Raw genomic sequence first — 21,611 nt, forward strand, 5'->3', positions numbered from 1 at the left:
TTGACCCCATTGCCATGATGGATGTTGACAGGATCCTGTTATCTACAAAGGCCACAACTTGTGCCCTGGATTTTTGCCCATCCTGACTGCTAAAGTATGTAAGGAGCACATCATTGAGCCCTTGGTGTCTATCATAAATCAACCACTAACTCATGCCTCCTTCCCTCAGCCACTCAAAGAAGTGGTTATCCTTCTACTATTTTTTAAAAGTCCCTACAGAAAAGTGGTGTGGCCGCTTCTGATTGGAGACTCTAGTTGGTACAAAATGCCACAACTTGGTTATTATCAGGTTATTATCAGGTGCTCAATGAAGTATGCATATTACTCCAATTCTGCAGCCACTCTATTGGCTGTCCATCAGTTACTGTAAGCAGGCAGACCCTCTCCTCTCACTGGGGTAGTTTGCACGCAAGCACCCTTCACTTAAAAGCCACCAAGATCTCACATGCCAGGCAGCTTGGTCAAAATGTACATGAAATGGATGCCAGGCTGGCAGGCCTCACAGACATGTCTGGGCAGTGATTCTGGAAGGTATAATGTCAAGGTGTCTGACCCGGCTGTGACTGCCTCCCCACTCTAAGGTATGCATAAGTGCACAATAATAGGCTTCCAAAGCCACGCTACCTCACTCCAGAACTAACCCTGTCCACCTGGACTTAATCTCATCAGCGTCATAACCCCATCTCCCCTTTCCCACATTCACCTTAAATTAGCCAAACCTAACATTGACAGCTTTCCCATCCAATACAATGAACAGGCCATCAAGCAGCGCTCCACATTTTAAATAGTTTACCATTAGCTACCATAGTTTGTCCTGGATGAAGCAATCATAGCTTCACCCAAATCATTGTTTCACCTCAGGAAAGCCTTTTTCAGACCTCTCCCACATCTTTGTCCATCTTGTGGGATACACATTAAGTTATTACGTTGGGGCAATGCATCACTCCATCTCAGGGAGAATTTTTTCTATAACTGGGCTCCCCAGAGCTCCAGTTTTGTAGTCTTGTCCTGGATCCAGACTTCATACCCAAAATGCAGGTAGTTTCATCTTTGCTCTTCCATGGACTTTGTTTGTCTAGATAGGTAAATATCACCCACTCCCAATCTTTATTCCTGCTACTCTGTTTTATCTTTGTCAGCCTTGTATGAGTGTTTCCCCGTGCACTCTTGTGTATGTTTTTGCTCTTATTACTTTTTAAAATAAAATACTTTCTATTTAATTTGGACTGGTTTGTTTTGAGGGCTCTCAGAGGGAAAAATCCCTGTAAATACTGGTGGAGATCTCACTAGTTACCCTACTCTCACAAGCTCTGTCTCCTGTTAGCCGAATTGCTTTATTTACAGCAATTGGCAATTTAAATCTGGGTGCTTGCCAACTATACCAAGGTCCTGTTCCCCCAAGGGTTACTAGAGAAGGAGTCGAGGCTGGTGTTGTTAACATAAATGTCTTTTACTTAAGAAAATATCTCACATACAAACAATACTGATGCACTCACAAAGAAAATATCTCACATACAAACAATACTGATGCATTCACACATTCAATCAAGCTCCTTAGAAATACAGTATTAAAATAAGCACGTTTGCATTAGCAGGTGGGGGTGATGATGGATGATACTTATCTGTCTTCTCAGCTTGGTTGTCCCAATGAAGAATGGATGGGAAGAAATAGAAATCTAGGGAGTTCAAACACATAACCAGAACCAGCCAGCACATGTGGGTCTCTTGACTGCAGATCAAGAGATCAAAGTAGAGGCAAGGGTTTGGGTATAGCAAGCTGGTCAAAAGGGGAATATAAAGCTGACAGGGGTTGTTGTGGGGAATGCTAGCTAGGAAGGGCCAGGTGAATGGTTCTTACTTTTTATAGGTGGTCTTTTGGGTGGGTGGCAACTGTGCCAACCTCTGGACCCACCTACCTGTTAGTCCATCCCAAAACTAATCCTATTGGTTACCTATAGGAGTGGGATGTTACCTAGAGGGTTGGACAATATTGTAACCTAAGATCTAACTCAAAGGATGGCATCTGGGCAAGTGTGAAAACTTGGCGTCAGGATGCTTCATTGAAGTGCAGATGAAGCCTGACCATTCCTCTGGTCATCAAAGGTCCATCTGGCAGGAAATGCCAATGTAGAAACAAAGCAGAGATGTGGAGTGCGTGACCACAAACAATTCAGCAATGGGGGCTGCTTCTTCTCAAACTGTTGTTTTGCTGACAATAATGGAGATGTGTGCTTCCTCACCAGGCTGGTAGCTGAAACCTCATTCGTGTGTTAAGGCTTATGCAGGCACCTTCTATGTGTAGTATCACAACAGGTGACTTGTACAGCTTTCTGAGCCTATTTGTATGTGTGCACAGTCCATAGTGTAGCAATAAACATAGTCCATAACTCAGATATCAATCTCATTCCTTAACACTCCAATTAGTTAATTCCCCCCAGTTAATTTGGAGACCTCCTATTTGGGTAACATTACCAGGTTCAATTCAAGGTATTGGTTATCCCATACAAAGCCCTTCATGGCCTTGGACCCTTATATTTACAGGGCCATCTCTAATGCTGTGTTCTACCACAATAGCTTTGCTCATCTGAGCAGGGCATTCTGTGGGTGCCAACCTACAAAGGGGCAAGATGAACAACTTCCCTGTGCATGTACATTCTCTGTTGTGGTCCTTACCAACCAGGGCTCTCATTTTGTTGTCTTTTGTGGTTGTGGAGCTGTTTAAGAAACACACATGCTTTTGTATTGCTATCAGGCAGCATCCCTAAATGTGAGACAGGGATTCTCTTAAGAGACAATTCACTGACTTACATAGATGCACATTTGGGAAGATTAATTTGTATCATTTTTTACATAGTCATTTGATGTCAAACCGTAACCAAATCTTTCCCATGTTATGATTTTAATATACATATTTTTTTCATAGTTAAGTATATAGTTCTTATTTCTTTTTTTTCGGTTGTATGTCTAGGAGTTTTTATACGTTATGTTCTTCTATCCATTTATAAAACCTTGACCATGTGACCTCAAATTCTTCTTTGTTATTTCCTCTCAAGATTGAAGTTAAATTGTCCATCTCTGCTGTTTCCAATATTTTTTATAACTTCTTCCTTTGAAGGAGTTTCCCTTCTTCTCCAATTTTAAAAAAAGAAAGAGAGAGGCAATTAGCTGAGGATCCTCAGACTCTGGCAAGCTTACACATTTTGTTCTGCCTTCTTCCTTACTTCCTTTATACCCATCCTTTCTCCCCAATGGGAATCCACAGTGGCTTACATAATTCTCCTGTCCTCCAGTTTATACTCACAACAACTTTGTGAGGTAGGTTAAGCTGAGAGTGTGTGACTGGCCCTAGGGGTGCTGATTTGTCCCCCGGTGTCTGTGAACAGCACTGTCTTCTCCCAAGCAGTACATCTCTGTGCCCAAACATGTCTAATTTTTAAACCTGAAACTCAATCCTATCATTCATGCATATGTACAGGAAATGTGCAAAGAATGTCTTCGGAACAAAGAGGTACTATGTCGAACAATTTTAAAAAACGTAGTAAAGGACATGGATTTGCACAATTAGAACTGCTAATTTATGCATCGCTGGTGAGGGTTTCTCCTGTTACTTGCTCCAGAGGCAGACTATATGTAAACCAGAAGTTGTTTACAAGAAGCAGTCACAAATATAAGGCTTTCTCTCTTTGAATAAGCAAACAATATTCTCCAGAGGATATCTTTAGCACAAAAAATTACCTCTGATAAAGTCTTAAATAATAGCTTCCCGCCCTTAGAACTGGGGACCATTATCCGTGTGATGTTATCTGTAACTTTTATGACAGCCTTTACAAACTGGATAGGCATCCCACCACTCTGTCAGCTTTCAGTGTTATGCAGTGACAGTGCTGATTATATTAGGTTATATTAAATGTTGATTAGTAACCCAAGTTACCCTCCTGCTCTGTGTTTAAAGAATTTCAAACATCAACTTTACTACAAGACTAAGTCCAGCACAGACACATAACACCAAACATATACGTGACTTCTACGAAATTAGATTAGCAGATCTTGTAAAAGGATCACCTATTTTCCTTTATGTTTTAGGGCCATGGGAGGGCAGTAGTACTTCATATATAAACCAATAGATTTAGTGATATTAAATTATCAGTTACAGACTCAGAGAAAGGCTAAAGGCCGATATACACTTTATACAGTTGCCGATATTCCCACTTGTCCACCAAGTCCTCGATGCTGTAGGCTGTAATGTTTTAAAGATAGATACGAAGGAGGGGTAACAGTAAAGTTGCAGATGCTGTTTCTGCATGGGGGATTTGCCCCAGCTTTGATGCTGTTGGGAACTGTGGGGTTTTCCTGCTTTCCTGCAGCATCATGCACAACCTGGGTTTTCATGCACAACCTGGGTTTTCCTTAAATTTTCTGCAAACTTTCCCAATTCTACTTTGCTGCATTATTTTGGGAAAGATCAGAACAATGTGAGGCTGGCTGTTGTGTGGGCAGGACTTTGGGATTTTCCTAGTCCTGCCTACATAACACAAGATACAAAAAGACAGATATTGCTGTGTATGTTCATCAAATTTTCAATTTTCCAAGTTGTATTTTGTTTTTCAGATACATCAAACAACTCAATAAGAACAAAGTCTTCAGAAGAGAAGAAGAAGAAGGACGGACCTTCCCGGGCTTTCTGTAGTCCGTTTCGAACAATATCTTTCTCAGATGTCAATTCATGTTGTCTATAGTGTTCTTACAATTCCAATCTTGACTGTATATGTGGTGTTTACAAAAGTTCAGAAACAGCTGCTCATAGCTCTATTGTCTACCGGTCTCCATTCAGGATTATATGCTTAAGCATATAATCCTGAATGGAGACCGGTAGACAATAGAGCTATGAGCAGCTGTTTCTGAACTTTTGTAAACACCACATATACAGTCAAGATTGGAATTGTAAGAACACTATAGACAACATGAATTGACATCTGAGAAAGATATTGTTCGAAACGGACTACAGAAAGCCCGGGAAGGTCCGTCCTTCTTCTTCTTCTCTTCTGAAGACTTTGTTCTTATTGAGTTGTTTGATGTATCTGAAAAACAAAATACAACTTGGAAAATTGAAAATTTGATGAACATACACAGCAATATCTGTCTTTTTGTATCTTGTGCCACTCTAATTGCTGGATCCTTTATAATTTCCTGCCTACATAACAGCCATTTCCCATGCCTTAGTTCATATGGCAGCAATTCTCTCCCTGCCCCCGCATGCCAGCAGGGAGCTTTTTGAGTATTTGTTTTCTTTTAAATCAACAGTGGCATATAATGGTATATCAGTATGACCATTTCTGGTTTTTTAAAAGGCCTCTGAACCACCACCACCACCACCACCGTGAATAATGGGGATTATGGCAGTGAAAATGCAGGAAAGCTGCCATCTCTGTTTCTCTTTCCAGGCAGCACTGTTATTAAGTGACTCGTGGATGTTAAACTAGTATTCAAGCCACCTCTGCTTATTTGACACAGGGAGCAGATACTATCAAACGCCTTTCTACATTAGGAGGTCAGTTCAAGCAGTCCCTGGAGCAGCTCATGAAAATCCTGAGTACATGCCAGCCGTATTTTATCCGTTGTCTCAAACCCAATGACCACAAGAAGCCAATGGTAATATTCCATTAAAACATGTAGACCACTCTTTTCTGCAGTGTTTTTCAGTTAGGGGAAGAGGTGACTCTTTGTTAGGAATGCATATAATTAGTTAATGATGTTATTTGTTTAAATGTTGACATTTTGCCTACTCCAGGTATATAATAATATATGAAAATAAATGTAATAATAAACAAGCCAATTAAAATAAGTGACATAGGTAGGGACAGAATGTTCGGTGAACTCATTCTGAATTTGTACCTTGCTTGGTTGTTTCCAATAATGGTCTGACAGCATGTTCAGGAGAACTCCCATCCATGCCGGATGGCTGTGTCCATGTAGACCATTCCATACATATGCAACCAGATTCAAAATTATGGGCACTGCCATTCTCCCTACTCATTGCCAACCAGTGATCCATTGAGTGGCATAATTTTACCATATCTTGAATTTGACTGTGCATCTACTGTATTTGGCATGTACAAAAAAATTCAAGCCAGCAACATCTGTTCCAGCAATCTTAGTGAGAACTTTATTGCAACAAGTAAAAAAGGCTTAGTGTTTGGGGTGGGGCTTGGAGGTGTCGCTGGCAGGTAGGCATCAAACCACGTAATTTGAATTGGGGTTTCAGTGGCATATGGCCCATACCTAGTTGAAATTGTTGTCTGTGTCTTAACCAACAAGTCACTGAATTCTAATCCTGCTAGAAACAAGGGAGAGAACTCTTACAGGCATAGAAGCTTAGAGTGATAGCTTATGTCATTAACTCAATGCATTCTAGAGAATGGGGAAACATACCAGAAGCAGGCTAGAAAAACAGCAAGAATACCAAACTTGTGCAGTTTGCCGGTTAATATTTTCCCACAGTGATTTATGTGGGTAGGTATTTGTAACACATCCATATGAAGATGTTCATATCAATTGGCTTAGCAACATGTTTTGACTGATTTCAACCAGATCGTCCCAAATCCACAACAAAAGGAATTGCAATGGTATAGCTGAAATGAGCCAGCTGTATAAGAAACTGGTTCACACAAATAGCTTCCCTGTAACGCAGCACTTACATGCTTGGATGACAACCAAGCCCTCATGTGTAAAATAGGAGAAAGATTTATTACTGATTTATAATATCTTAGCTGTGTTACATAGCTGTGTATTTTTTCTCTTACATTAATAAAAAATCATCAGAAGTAGGAGATTGTGAGTAGAAAATGACTTAAAATTTCACCTCCACGACACATTTTTCTACTCAAATTCCACCTCCTCAACTCGTTATCTTCCTGTGGGAGAAAAGAAATGGGTATCCACAGCTGAGAAGGGACAATTTTGATTGTAAAAGCAGCCACAATGGAAAAGGTTAAGTAGCTTTCTATACTTTTTCCTCAGGGGCAGACTGGGAAGGAAAAGGGCCCTTCCTCCCAGCCCTGCTTCTCCAAAGAAAAAGAAGGAAGCAGCAGCTTGCCTGCCTTACCTGCCCCTCTGTTCAAGAAGGGAGAGGTGAAGGAAAAGGCAGCTTGCTTGCCCAGCTGGCTGGGTGCCATCTCCCTGGCCTGCACAGGGGAAATGCACAGTATGGGGCAGCCCCCCCCCCACCTCCCCTGGGCTTCATGGGGATTGAGCAGGTTGGGTGCAGCCCTTTTCCCACTGGGCTGGGCTGGGCTGGCCCAGATTGGGGGAGGGTGAAGTTATCAGACAACCAGGCAATCCCCTGGTGGCTATAACGGCCAATCTTCCTCTGCTGTTCCTCCACTCAAACTTATAGCCTTCTGAAACTGGTTTTGGTTTTAAAATTATGTGAGGAGAAAGATGCATACATTTGAACTAGTTTGAACTTTAACTAAATAGACCAAATGGTTGAGATACTTAAACTACTTCAGTGGGTTAAGCCCTATTGATTTAAGTGGGAAAATGAATTAAGATGAAACCTAATGGCTAATGCAGAGCTGTTGCCATTCCTTGTTCGCTGCTGCACTTAATCTGCCATCCTATTTGCTGCAAATATGGTTCTAAACCAGAGAGAAATGTTTCTCCGCTATATGAAGGAATAGTCAGAAGCACTCTTGTCTGTGGTACATGCACAGTTTGTTTGTATGGTAAATTTGGCTGTGTGTTTCCTTTAATTTCAGTTGTTTGATCGAGAACTCTGCATCCGACAGTTGCGCTATTCCGGGATGATGGAAACCATTCGCATTAGGAAGGCTGGTTATCCAATTCGTTACAGTTTTGCCGAGTTCTTTGAGAGATACCAAGTCCTGCAGCCTGTGTCTGCTCAAGAAAAGGTATGTAAGAAGGAAGAGTAATTTATTGCAATTTTGTCATTTTAAGGAGCTAGATGTTACATTAAACACATGACATATCACAGGAAACTGCAGTCAGACTCAAGTAGGTGCTATTTCCTCTCATGGGGGCTGCATGCATGTATAGCCCAACAGTACACCTGTAGATCCCCAACAGGGCAAATAGCAACCCAAAGAACTGTTTCAGGTTGGAAAAGTGATCCAAGGGAGAAGGCTGAAACCCATTTTTCTTAGGGCCAAAATACACCTGATGTGACAGTTCCACAACTAAAATCTCCTACAATTTTTTGAAAGCTAATTAACAGCCACAGGGAGCTGCACTAAACATCAGAGACTAGTCACTGGGGAGGGAGTGTTTAACCCTTTCCCCCATGCCTCTGCTATATAAATACATCTCTGAAGCAGATGTATTTATTATGTATTTATTCATTAGGTGTAGTTATATTAGAGTCCAGTAGCACCTTGCAGACTAACAAGAGCTTCAGAGTATAAGCTCTCAGGAGTCAAAGCTTCCTTCAACAGACAGGTATAGGTATAGGCACCACAAGACTCAGGGCAGGTTACCACAATACGATTAAATTTATTTTATTTATGCAATACAATTTATACAATACAATAATTAAACATAACATTGACAATTGTTAAAATCCAAATATAACATTGTTTATGGCGTCAATTAATGCCACTACTCCTGAGTCAACTCCACATATGTGCACAGTAGATGCTAACTAATACTATGGGAGGTGGGCAGATAAGTAGAAACAATATAAGACTGAAATGGGCAGGAGAGGCCAGTACTGATAGATCTCCGCTGCCTCAACCATAGGCCTGACAGGACATCTCCATTTTGCAGGCCCTGCAAAACTGCATTAAGTCTCGCAGGGCCCAGATCTCTCTCGGGAGAGTGTTTCTCCAGGCCAGCACCAGAGCTGAGAAAGCTCTGGCTGAGGCTAAGCAGACCTCCTTCAAGCTGGGGATCACTGGCAGATGTTGATCCATAGAGCATAACACTCTTTGAGGGATGTACCGGTAGAGACAGTCCCAAAGGTATGTTGGTCCCAGGCTTTAAAGGTTAAGGTTAAAACCAAACCTTGAACTTGATCGAGTATTCAACTGGGAGCCAGTGCAGCTGGCAGAGCACTGGTTGTATACTGGCTCTTAATGGTGTTCCTGTAAGGCCATGCACCACTGCGTTCTGGACCAGCTGGAGTTTCCAGGTCAATCTCAAGGGTAACCCTGAGTACAGCATATTACAGTAGTCCAGGCTGGAGGTGACTGTTGCATGGATCACTGTGGCTAGGTTGTGGGGAGATAGGTAGGGAACCAGTTGCCTGACCTGCCAAAGATGGGAAAATGGTGATCTGGCAACATTCATGATTTGGGCCTCCATTAAGGCATTTTCTGCCCACAGAGTTAAATGCAGGGTTAGAGGGGTCATTGAACTGATGAAAGAGGCATATGACTCACCCCTGATAAAGCAGTCACAAGGAGCTGCTAATTAGCTTGCAAAATACCCCAAGACAGGAGGACTTGCCTTAAACACTCATTTGCTTGGCACTATGAGGGGGTGCTGCAAGGGAGGGGAAGGAGCTTCCAGTTTCCTGCCCTGGCCATTTCTGTTGGCAAAAATGGCACAAGAAGGAAACCAGAAAGTCCTCCTCCCCACTTAAAGCACTGAGCAAAAGAGCACTGTCTAAGGTGAGTTCCCCTGATGTACATCTAATGATGAGCCTGATTGTGCACCTGTGACCAGACACATGTTGGGCATATCATGCATCTTGGCCCACACAGGGCTACCCATCTGTAATTTCAGAACTGTCACATCACATGTTGTTTGGTCCTTAGCAGCTGTGGTACAATTTTAATACTACATTTTTAAAAATGACAGTGTTGCTGGTGATATAATTAATTTCCATGTTAAGGATTGCAATTAATGATTAAGAAAAAGGAGTATATCAAAATTACATTCATGTAAGAAGGCCCAAAGCATAGCCATTTCAATACTGCTTCAAAGTGCCATTTTTATTAAATTCTCTCACGCTGTGTCTGTTTTTCCTGCCCAAGTCAAATGGATTTGCATTCCAGGTGAAGAATGATGCTCGACAGGGCTGCATTTACATATGTGAGACAGTGATGGGGAAAGACGATGAATGGAAAATTGGAAAGAACAAAGTTTTCCTGAAAGTAAGTTGCAAGGATCATCTAATAGTTTTACATTGTACGCAAACCACACACACACGCATTAGAAAAGAGTAAGAGTCCAGTAGCACTTTAAAGACTAACAAAATTTATGGCAGGGTATGAGCTTTCGTACTCTGCCACGCATTTTGTTAGTCTTTAAGGTGCTACTGGACCCTTACTGTTTTGTACTGCTACAGACAGACTAACACAGCTACCCATCTTGATCTATACACATATGCATGCAAACCTAAGTAGTCCACTCCACCCCCGCACAAGTATGGACAGCAGAGTCCGATCAGGGGTCAAGAAATCAATTGGCTTAGACTGGAGCAACCTGGCATAGGATTGCAAATAACTCAAGAGCTTGTGTGGCCTTCCCTCTTTATCACAAAGTCTTAATTCCTTCAGAGTGTCACTGAATCTGTGCCACTTTATCACATATGGATTTCATGTTTGCTGCTCTTGATAACTCCTGCATACACTATCAGAAAGTATAATCAACAATGACGTGTGGTGTTAGGTACAGAATAACAGAACAGATGCTTTTGTCCCATTACTGACCTGCGCAAGGCTGTTAACAATAGGACGTTTTGGAGGCCATTAATTCATAGGGTTGCCATAAGTTGGAAGTGACTTGATGGCCCTTGACACGCAAATGCACATCATCCCAAAGAGGAACAATTCAACTCCAATATTGTTCTGTATGCAGTATGTTCTATGGTTCCATGATGTTATGGCCACATGTGAGGATTTTTAAAATATTCTTCAATAGGACTATCATGACGCAGTACTGGAGGTGCGACGAGACAAAGCACTCACAGAGAAAGCGATTCTGATTCAGAAAGTGCTAAGAGGATTCAAAGACAGGTAAAGAAGTAAACAAAAGCTGTGGTCCTTTACATCCCCAACCTGTGCAAAGCCTGAAAAGGAAGGGTCAGCAAAAGGCTGAGGTGCTTGGAGCTCCCCACCATCCTGCAGCCAGCTGCCTCAGCCACTGCTTGAAGCCCCTGCCACTGCAGAGTCGACACTGATCACCCAAGCTGCCCGGAACTGAGGTGGAAGGTGGGCAATCAGCTGTAGGGCGGGGCTCTCTTCTCTGCCTAAGTGACCACAGGGTCCCATTCTTACATTTTGCCTGAGGCCCCAGGATCACTAAGACTGCCTGTGCTACACACAGTATAAGCAGGAGCTATGGGAATTGCTGTCTGATCACATTAAATAGTAGCTAGTAGTAGACAGACAAGCCATGCTGGCAGGAGGGGAAAAGGGGAGCTGGAGGGTAAAGGAAACCGGAGGTGGAGGTAGGAAATGGAATACAGCTGAAATAAATAGTACATTTTAAACAAATCACAGGTCCACTGGGGCTCACTGATTGGCAGTGCCTGCTTTCCTGGGACTCTTCCTGGAATTCTCTTTGGCTTTTTCTTGTATGAATGAATTAATGTGCTACATGTGTAGGCTAAACAGAGAGAGAGTACTGAGTGCCTATCTTGTGACTGGCAGTATAATATCCCCAATACTTGCTGAACATTAAAACTACAACATAAAGAGAAAGGAAAATCTGAAGAGCAGGTGGCCCTGGGGATGCTGCTTGTAGACATACGTGGAAGAGAGAGTTCTGCTGCAGCTATTCTTATTAAGAGAAAGCAAACTGACTGGAGAAAAACATTATATTGTACTTATGCTCAGTGCAAATACAAAGCTTTGCTTTTGGGGGAGGGTGTCTTTTTTGGAGATCCTTGATCTGTCCACTTAACAGGGTCCCAAGTCTCAATGGTCAACTGTTGGTTACACTGGTCCTCCTTTTGGGGAATTTGTATTAGCATATTATTCCTCTAAACTTCGTATAAAATAAGCAGTTTCCTCATTCCTTCTGCTTGTAGGAAACAGTTTCTGAAGCAGAGACACAGTGCTGTGGTTATTCAGACAGCCTGGAGGGGCTATTACTGTCGGAAGAACTTCAAGATGGTAAAAAAAAATACAAATGTGATGCAGGGTTCTGCAGAGCTAGGTATAGCATTCGGAGAGGTTGCTTATGTGAGAGATGGCAACAGACACGATTTGCACTGAATAAGTTACTTTCTAATTGAAGTGCTGTATCTAAGAAGGCAACTGTAATGCTTCTGTTGATCTTCATTAAGACAACAGGTATGATTTGGAACTCAAGATACCTCTAGATCACAACAATATAAGAAAAACTTCTCTTACTGCTTGGAACATGGCTTGGCCTAGAATCGAAACACCCAACTAGACATGCCCAACCAGGTTTTGGAGTTGTGTTTCTTGAATAGCAGCCCCCTCCACTTGCATGGCAAACTGCTTTTGAATTTGAGGGGACATCCTAAAGCAGGTTGCCATGTGTCAAAAATCCCATTGGGTGTGCCCAATCCCTCAGGGGCACCTTATGTAGCTCTTTGGAGCAGGGCTTTAGTTCAGTAGTTTTTTGTGTTTTTTGTTTTAATGCAAAAGATGCCCAGCATCTATCGGATACTTTCTTTATCTCCCAGGGAAAACAACTGTCTGCATGTTTTCCTGATGAAAAAAGTAAAAGGCTCTGAGTGAACCTGTTTTCTAGCTATAGCAAAGGTTTCTCCTAGGCTATTTCCACACAGCAATGTCTGGTCCTAAAAGGTGCTTTATGAGCAGGTTTCTGGGGGGGTGGAAGCTGGAGAATTCCCACTCACATTTTCACTTTCAGAGCTCTCATATCCCAAATTATAATTCCAGATAATTGCTGTTGTGCAGAAGGGGATCCCTACTCAGGATGCTGCTGGCTTCCAGCCTTCCCTGCAGCTTCTAGGCATGACTCAAGCCCATCCCAGCTCAACAAAATGTCCCTATTTTGAAGGTGCAATAATGGAGCTGCCATGCCAAGCAAAATACTCTGGCATGTCACACAGATACTGTGCATTGTCTATCCCTGTGTTATATCTTCATGCATTAGTTTCATAGCTAATCTCCTTCATTTTCATTCTATCCTGGCTTTATTTCTTCCATTCCTATATTTCATCTCCTTGATTTTTTCTAAACCCCATTTATCTTGCTGTACTCATCCCCACTCTTATTCACATCAGGCCTGCACCTTCCTTTTTATCTTTTTCTTCTCTTTTGTGGTAGATCATGCTGGGGTTTGAGCGACTGCAAGCCGTTTTCCGGAGCAGACAGCTTGCAAAACAATACGAGACAGCCCGGGCAAGTGTGATTAAGTTCCAAGCCTTGTGTAGAGGTTACCTGATGCGTCAGAAAAAAGCTGAACAGCTGAAAGCTGTGTGTGTCATTCAGGCTTATACCAGGGGAATGCTTGCCCGTAGGAGTTTCTTAACAATGAAGAAAGAGGTATGGTTGGATAGGGGCTGCACAATACATCTCTATGATACATGGAAACCTGCTTTTGAATTCTGTTTTGCAGGGAATGCACAAGTCATAGTTTGCCCATTTGGATGTAATGGCAACAGTGGTTTTCTGTGAAAGCAAAAAAAGTATTAATCACCACATGAGAGACAAAGGTAGCACAGAAGTATGAAACCACCACCACCCCGGGCTTGTTCACATACTAACAAACAATGGTTTGCTAACCACTGGGTTAGACATATTGTATATGTTTAGATATATTCTATTTGTTTTAAGGGCTTGTAAAAATAAAATATGTGTCCATATCCAAAATAACACGGGTTAATTTTAAAAGAAAGAATTTTCTTAAACATTTTTGAGGGTTTATTGAGGGGAAAATACAGAAGGAATTTAGCGTCTTTGAAGGTTTTGTCTGTCTTTCAAAACAGTCATGAAAATATAAGGACACAGATTTGCAGTTTGGTTTTAACAGCAGACTTCAAGTAGTCATGCATAAGAAAGGCAGGCCCAGCTCCGGTGCAAGTTTTGCCTTGACAGCTGGTGTGTGAATGTCAGGGTGGGAATCATGTGGAAAAGAGGGAGTGCAAAGTGGTAAGGCTGGCTGAAAGCAACCACAATTTCTGTTACCTGCAGCAGCAATGCTTACTTGAAGGCAGAAAGCTACACTCAGAGGATAAAAAGCATCTCCTTCAAATAACTGGAAAGGTAAGCTCCCTGATGCACCAATTTACAGGAGCTGGTGTTACTGTTGTCAGCCTCCAGGTGGGGCCTGGGGATCCCCTGGGATTACAACTGATCTCCGGACAACAGAGATCCATTCTCCCCTGGAGAAAATGGCTGCTTTGGAGGGTGGACTCTATGGCATTATATCCTGCTGAGCTCCCTTTCTTCCCCAAACTCAATCTTCCCCAGGCTCCATCCCCAAATCTCCAGGAATTTCTTAACCTGGTATTGGCAACCCTAGCCTGTTGTGTCTGGTTTTATCTCTGCTTTACCTCACGGACGTTAATGGGTCTGAGGAGCCTAGTGCCAATTTCCTCTTTCTGTTTGGCCAGTCCATGCTCTTAAGCTTCAGGTAGGCTGTTGGCTCTGTTTAAAAACAGGATGCTTGGCCAGTTAAACTGGCTAAACATCTATTTGGCAATTTAAAAAAACCCACACCAACCAATTGGTTTCAGTTTTTGTTTTACCTTTGTTTTGATTTTAAGCCCTGCTGTGGGAAGATTTTGTGATTGTCAGGAATCAGTACACTGTCTGCACTGATGGGAAAGGGGGACTAGGTGGTTTAATAATTGTCACAAAGCCAGTCAAATGCCACTTTGCACAGTTGGCTTCTGCTCAGCACATCCTAATTTGTGGGGGATAAATGGGAAGCTCTCATGTAGCATTCAGGAAGGAGATACCTCCCCAAAGAGATCAGTTAATAGTCATTGTGTTTCCAAAGCCATAATAATAATAATAATAATATAATAATTGATTGATTGAGAGCCCTATTTTTAAGTGTGCATGCACTCAGAAAAGAGATAATACACAACAAATTTCATTTCATTTGTTTGTTTATAATCACCTTTCTGACCAAGACTCAAGGCAGGTAACAGAATAAAGAGCACGTATTCATACAATATAATGAACAGCATAAGCATAATGAACAACACAGTAGTACACAATTAAACAACAATATGAAGTGGGCTGTGACTCATAAAAGCTCATGTTGAAATAAATGATGTTAGTCAGGGGTCTTGTTGTAGAAAAAGAGCTGCCGGAGCTCATTAGCATAACTCATTAGCATAACTTATTTGCATATGCCACGCCCCCTGACATCACCGGAAGTGACAGAAGGCCACACCCCCTGACATCACCGGAAGTGTGTCAGAAGGCCCGGCTACTTACCCTCCTGCTTCATCCTCATTCCCAAACGGAATGAGGATCGAAGCAGAGGGCGGGGTAAAGAAGGGGGCGGGGCTTCACCACATGACCGCCCCGCCCCCTACAGGTTCTCTTCCGGAGCTCCGTACCTGAGAGCTCCCCCCGACTAGAGCCCTGATGTTAGTCTTTAAGATACCACTGGACTTTTGTTTTATTTTGCTGTGGCAGACTAACACAGCTGCCTCTTTGCAGTGTGAAGAATGAAGGGACTAAGGCATGGTATACTGTGGACAGTGCCCTGTATCTACTGGCATAACTTTCACATTTGTGAAAGTAAGGCTCATCTAATTCAAATGCTTAATCCAGGAACCATTCGAGTCAGAAGTGATCAAGTAACAATTTCACCATGAGTTTTTCTTGTTGCTTGGACTGTATTGATGTAATCATTTAATCATTCCAAGAGTATGAGCTGTCAGCAAGCTTGATTCCAACATATTGTACTTATTGCTAAATATCTGGTTCAAAAGTTTGGTAGTGCCATGGAACTCCCCTGAAAATCCAGTCCTGGAGGACAGAAATGATAAATTTGACTTTGAGAAATGGGTTGCTTACAGAAGAAGACAAGCTTTAGTAGCTTTGCAAGCACCTGGAATCCATTCTCAGAATGGTTTGCCTAAACAATTAGCTGCTAGTATACTTATTTCTCTCTTTTAAAAAAAAATGAACGCTGCCAATTGTTGGAAATGCATGTGTTTACAAGGTCTGACAATTCAGTCATTATAGGGTTAATTTGTTTGCCTAGTATTGCTATTGTTTAGACTGACCTGGTAGGGATACCTGGCAGTAAGCCAATGGGGAATTAGCCCCGGAAAAGTAACTTCTGTTGTGATAAATGATTGGTTGTTTGTTCCAAGTGACTTCCTTTCTAGAGGTCGAGAAGAAGGCAGATTCTCCATTATCTCTGTGTTAGTGTTGACTATAGACAGCTTAGAAAATGTAGCTGTTAGTGTTATGTTTATTTGTAGTTATCCCGTGTACCTTTTACCCTTAGAAATAAAGGTTTTTAAAAGCAAATAAATCTCTTCTTTCCAACAGAGCAAGATCCATTGATAGTCTGAGTATTAAACACTTTTGACTATTTTACAACACCAATCACCCAGTTTTATTTATTAGTTTGAAAATGTGTATGCTGCCTCATCCATTCACTCAAATGTTTTATAAAAACAATTATAAGAAGACAAGATACCTTGAATATATTAGCAGTGTAAATTACCTTCTTCGTTTGATGGGAACGAGTGGCTCTTCGTGTAATAAAGAGAGAGGGAGTTGTTTTCAAAAGAGCATGATTATTGCCTGTTCCGATATGTTATTTAAATATTTAGTAGATTTTTATCCTGCCCTTCCCCCAGGAGCTCAGGGAAGCGTAAATCATTCTGCCTTCTTCCACTTTATCCTCATAGCAACCCTGTGAGGTAGATTAGGCTGAGAAAGCTAGTGACTGGCCCAAGGTCACCCACTGGGTTTCTTGGCAGAGTGGGGATTTGAACCTGGATCTCCCTGATCCAAGTCTGACAGCCTAAATCCCTTACCACACACTTAATTTCTGACTGTGTCAAAGCGTGGTGAAATAATTAACAGAGAAAAATGGAAAGCAAAACAAAGATTTCCAAATTGTTTGTGCGGCTATATTATCTCAACTGTAAGTCATGTCTTAAAATTTTACATGGTCTTACCGGTTGATTCCTCATCATGTTACTTCTTCCTGTTACTCCAGGCACAAAGCAATAGCAACATAACACTTCCAAATTCATACAGAGCTTTTGCCACTTCTGTTTTGACAATGTTTTAATGGTTTAAGAATGCAGCCATTGTTAAGTGTAATGTTTTGTTTGATCACAGTATTTTAATTTGATTTACAAAGGCATGAAATGAAACAATTGAGATGTATTACTTGTAAAAACTGTGAGAGGCTGTAATGAGATGCCCTTTTATGAATCCTTATTATCCTTTGCATGAGTCCTAGTTGTGAGTTATGTGATTCTTGTCTCTCTTTATGTGAAATCTGATGAACCAACATTAGCTTAATTCTGATTCTGATTTGACAAACCAGTTTAGGACAAGTATGAATTTAATTACCTCTGAGTCCAGACATTCAGCCTTACACTCTCTATAGCAGGGGTGTAGAACTCATTTGTTACGAGGGCCGGATCTGACATAAATGAGACCTTGTTGGGACAGGCCCATGTGTATCATAAAATGTAATGCCAGGTAGCAGAGATATAAACTTTATAAAGGACACAAACACAAAGATTTTTTTTACTTAAAATAAAAACATGCTTAAAACATTAGCTCTGTAAGCTGCAAACCTACTTTTGATTTATCGACATTCACCACAGAAATCCCATACTCAGAGTTCTGAGTCTAGGACCCAGGTTAAAACATGAAATGGCTGAGTGATTAAGAGTGTCTGGTGAAGCAAGCTATGATGCAGCAGCAGAACTGGAAGCAGGAGATGGCCAGTTCCACTGCGGGCCTGATGGAAGCCCTGGGGGGGGGGGGGATCGGGCCCCCGGGCCACATGTTTGACCCCCTTGCTCTATAGGATCTGCTCTGTGTTCTGCTGCTTCCTACATGCATTTAGTGACTAATATAGTAATCCTGCTTTTGCCAGTAAATCCAAACTTTCAGAGGTGTCTTCAAAAATATTTGTCTCTGTGCAAAGGTTCCTATTCCAACAAGCTCCTAGTTTCTGCTCAGTGGATTTCTATTGTGTATTTACAGGAGTGCCTAGAAGCTATGGAGCCAAAAAAAGTTTCTCACAAGCAAAAAGAACAGAATGCTGCTGACAGCAAACACGACACACTTTATGACGTTATCAGTGATCAGGAAATGGTGGACAGAGTGTTTGGTTTCTTACCTTCTTTAATTGGAGGTCAAGAAGGGCAAGCTCCTCTGGGCTTTGAGGTAAAAACAGCCATAAATAAACTAGAAGCTTGTACATTCGCAGGGAAGCATTACTAGAATTCAACTTGACCTTTTTTTTTTACAAAGTGTAAACAGAACTGATAAAAGAAATTGGAGTAGAAAATATAAACATCTTAATGGTCATGGCATTTGATATTGATGTTTGACATTGTTTCTGGACAGCTCTCACTGGAATCTCAATTACAGTTTTTTCCAACATACCCTTCCTGTATAAGCACTCCATTGACTGTCAGTCTGGAGGGAGGGTTGAAGCCCCACTTCTTTATTAGCCCACCTCCCAGTGCCCCTTGTCAGTGCCCACATTGGCCTCAGTATTGGAAAGGAGGTCCAGAATGGGGCCAAGCACAGGGCAACCTTCACCAGGTGTAAGGGGGATGCTTGGGAACTGCCACTGGAAGCTAGCTGCCCAAGCCCCAGACAGGGCAGGCATGAACACCCACCACAAGCTTGTGAGATAGGGCAGGCATGAGCAGTAGAACTGGATGCCGCCCCCCCCTTTTCCATTGGCCAAGAAGACCATCCCTGGTTCTCTTCCTCCTACCTGCTGCCTCCTTCAGAGCCTAGTATAGATGGTAGCCAGATCATTCCTCCTCAGCCTTCTTCTCATCCCCTTTAAATGTAGCATGGCAAGTTGTGCATGCCTCCTGGTTGTTTCTCTTCTTTCCTTCTGAGGTGGGAGTTGGCTGCAGCCAATCTGTTGTTGTTGTGGCAGTTTTCTAAAGGGATAGACCCTGGGGCAGCTGTGTGATCATGTGGCTGTCTCTAGGACTCCCTAGATAGGAGTTTATCACTCCATCTGTCTACTCCAGTTAAAATTTTGTCATTTTCTCAAGTGTGACGACTGCTGTTCTAAACATTACCTAATAGATTGACTTGAACAGAAAACAAAGACAAAATAAAATGGAACTCCAGAGGGCTCTGAGTGAGATTGTCTATATTCCAGATAGAACAGTGAATTAGAACCAACAAACAACTCATGGTTAGCAAAAAGTGCTGTGATAAGAGAGGATTTGGTCGTTCCAGATGCATGTGACTGGTGTATGTGCATATAGATCAAGATGGGTAGAAGAGTGTTAGTCTGTCTGTAGCAGTAGAAAAGAGCAAGAGTCTAGTAGCACCTGGTGGAACACTCTTCCAGCTGAGATCTGGGCTCTGCAGGACCTGATGCAGTTGTGCAGGACCTGTAAAACAGAGTTGTTCCACTGGGCCTATAGTTGACAACAGCGACGGGGTCCATCTCTGATTGGCCTCCTCCTCTCTTCCCCTCTTCTACCCTCCCCTTTCAGATCAGACAGATTATACATGACTCCCCCTGAGTAATCTTTATGCCATCTTTTAATTATGTCCTGGTTTATAACATTGTGTATTTTACTGTATACTATTCAGTATTTTATTGTGTTTATTGTATCTATGTATTAGAAATGTGAATACTGATTGCCAAATGTTTTTTTATCTACAATGAGCCTGGACATGGGGGAGAGTGGGATACAAATCCAATAAATCAAATCACATCAAAGACTAACAAAATTTGTGGCAGGGTACACACTTCTCATTTCTTCAGATACAGCTCATTTCTTCAGATACAGCTACAATGTGAATCCGTCTGTCCTTATATCTTGGAAAGTGGAGTGATTTCAGATGCTGAATAACAATAGCAGGCAAATTATAATAGCAGACGTGACTGGATTAGGTGTGATATGTAGATAGGTAGTAGGTGTGGAGAAATCAGCATTGGTAATGAGACAAGAATCCTAGGTCTTGATTTGGTCCAAGAGGATGCATTGTTTTGAGACTCATTATCAGTTGCAATTCAGCAGACTCTTTTTCTAATCTCCCTTTGAATTCCTTTTAGGAGAACTGCTACTCTTAGGTCAGCAACCAAATGTCCTGTAAGGTTAAAATGTTCCCCCACTGGTTTTTGAATGTTGTGGTTTCTAATGTCAGACTTACATCCGTTTATTCTTTGTCATAGGGACTGGTCTGCTTATCTGATGTAGAGGGTGGAAGGGCATTTCTGACATGTGATGGCATAAATCACATTAGACAATGAGCAGGAATATGAACCTGAGATGGTATGGCTGATGCTGCTGGGTCCACTGATGGTGTTGCTAGGATCTATATGAGAGCAAAGTATTGGGTTAAATGTAAAAAAATCATTTGACTTGGAAGCACAGAAACTTTACACTGTATCCCCGATCCTTCATGTTTCCTGGTTAAGGGGAAATGTTGTTCAAACAAATTAAAAAGATGATTTGACTGCAGTGGTAACAAGAGGAAAAAAATCACTTACAAAAGTAGAAGCATATCTTATGTGACATATTCATGTAGGTATGTGTAAATTATTGTGAACAGATTAACTTCAAAAAGGTTAACTTACTACAGCTCCGAGCCCAGGTAAGAGAGAGAAGAAGAGAGGTCCTATATAAGATGAAACACCAAAGGCAATCAACAGCCAAAGAGGCTCAACGTCTGACCAATGAAAGAGTGGGGCCAACTGCCAAGTGTACCTGAATGAGAGAATTCACGTAACCTTTTCCCTCCCAGATCCCCTCTCATGCAGAGTTACAATATTCAACACAAAGTTGGCATCTTGGTTTGTTGCAGGCCGTGTTACTGTCCATGTTACTGTTTAAGCAGGTTATCATTGCGAGTGAGAAGTTGTTTTAGATTAGCAGGCTGTCTGTAAGCAAGAAAAGGTCAGTCCCCCCAGTGCCTGCATGAGGGAAGTGTCACTATCCAGCATGGGCTGTAGGTCATTAATAATATGTTGAACTGGCTTGAGTTGTGAGCCATAGGAGACCACCAGTGGTATTTTGTTGTCATTTTCTTTGGGCTTGTCTTGAGCAAGCTGTCCCTGGCTATCACTCTGGCCTTTCCAATAATCTTTCTCAGCATATCAGGAGGATACTGCAGTTGCAAAAATGCCTGCTGTAGATCCTTCAACTGAGTATCTCTGTCTGAGGGGTTGGAGCAGATGCGGCTATAGCGTTGTTGTTGTTGTTGTTCAGTCGCACAGTCGAGTCCGACTCTTCGCGACCCCATGGACAATCTCCCGCCAGGCTCTCCTGTCTTCCGCCGTCCTCCGAAGTTGGCTCAATTTCATGTTCGTTGCATCGCTGACACTGTCTAACCATCTCATCCTTTGCCGTCCCCGTCTTCTTTGACCTTCAATCTTTCCCAGCATCAGGGTCTTTTCCAGTGAGTGCTCCCTTCTCATTTGGTGGCCAAAGTATTTGAGCTTCAGTTTCATTATCTGGCCTTCCAGGGAACAGTCAGGGTTGATTTCTTTGAGGATTGACT

At 42.1% G+C, this 21,611-nt stretch overlaps 1 protein-coding gene across 1 annotated transcript in view; it reads left to right on the forward strand.

The window, feature by feature from the left end:
- Positions 1-21,611, forward strand: part of MYO7B (myosin VIIB) — an 87,440-nt gene that overhangs the window by 20,743 nt on the left and 45,086 nt on the right. The window contains 7 exon segments of the mRNA XM_015426818.1: positions 5,512-5,649; positions 7,758-7,910; positions 10,014-10,112; positions 10,882-10,976; positions 11,993-12,077; positions 13,227-13,445; positions 18,108-18,290. Of these exon segments, the coding sequence (XP_015282304.1) occupies positions 5,512-5,649; positions 7,758-7,910; positions 10,014-10,112; positions 10,882-10,976; positions 11,993-12,077; positions 13,227-13,445; positions 18,108-18,290 (972 nt within the window).

Source organism: Gekko japonicus, unplaced genomic scaffold (genome assembly GCF_001447785.1).
Source record: "Gekko japonicus isolate JY-2015 unplaced genomic scaffold, Gekko_japonicus_V1.1 scaffold14, whole genome shotgun sequence".
Classification (NCBI taxonomy): domain Eukaryota; kingdom Metazoa; phylum Chordata; class Lepidosauria; order Squamata; family Gekkonidae; genus Gekko; species Gekko japonicus.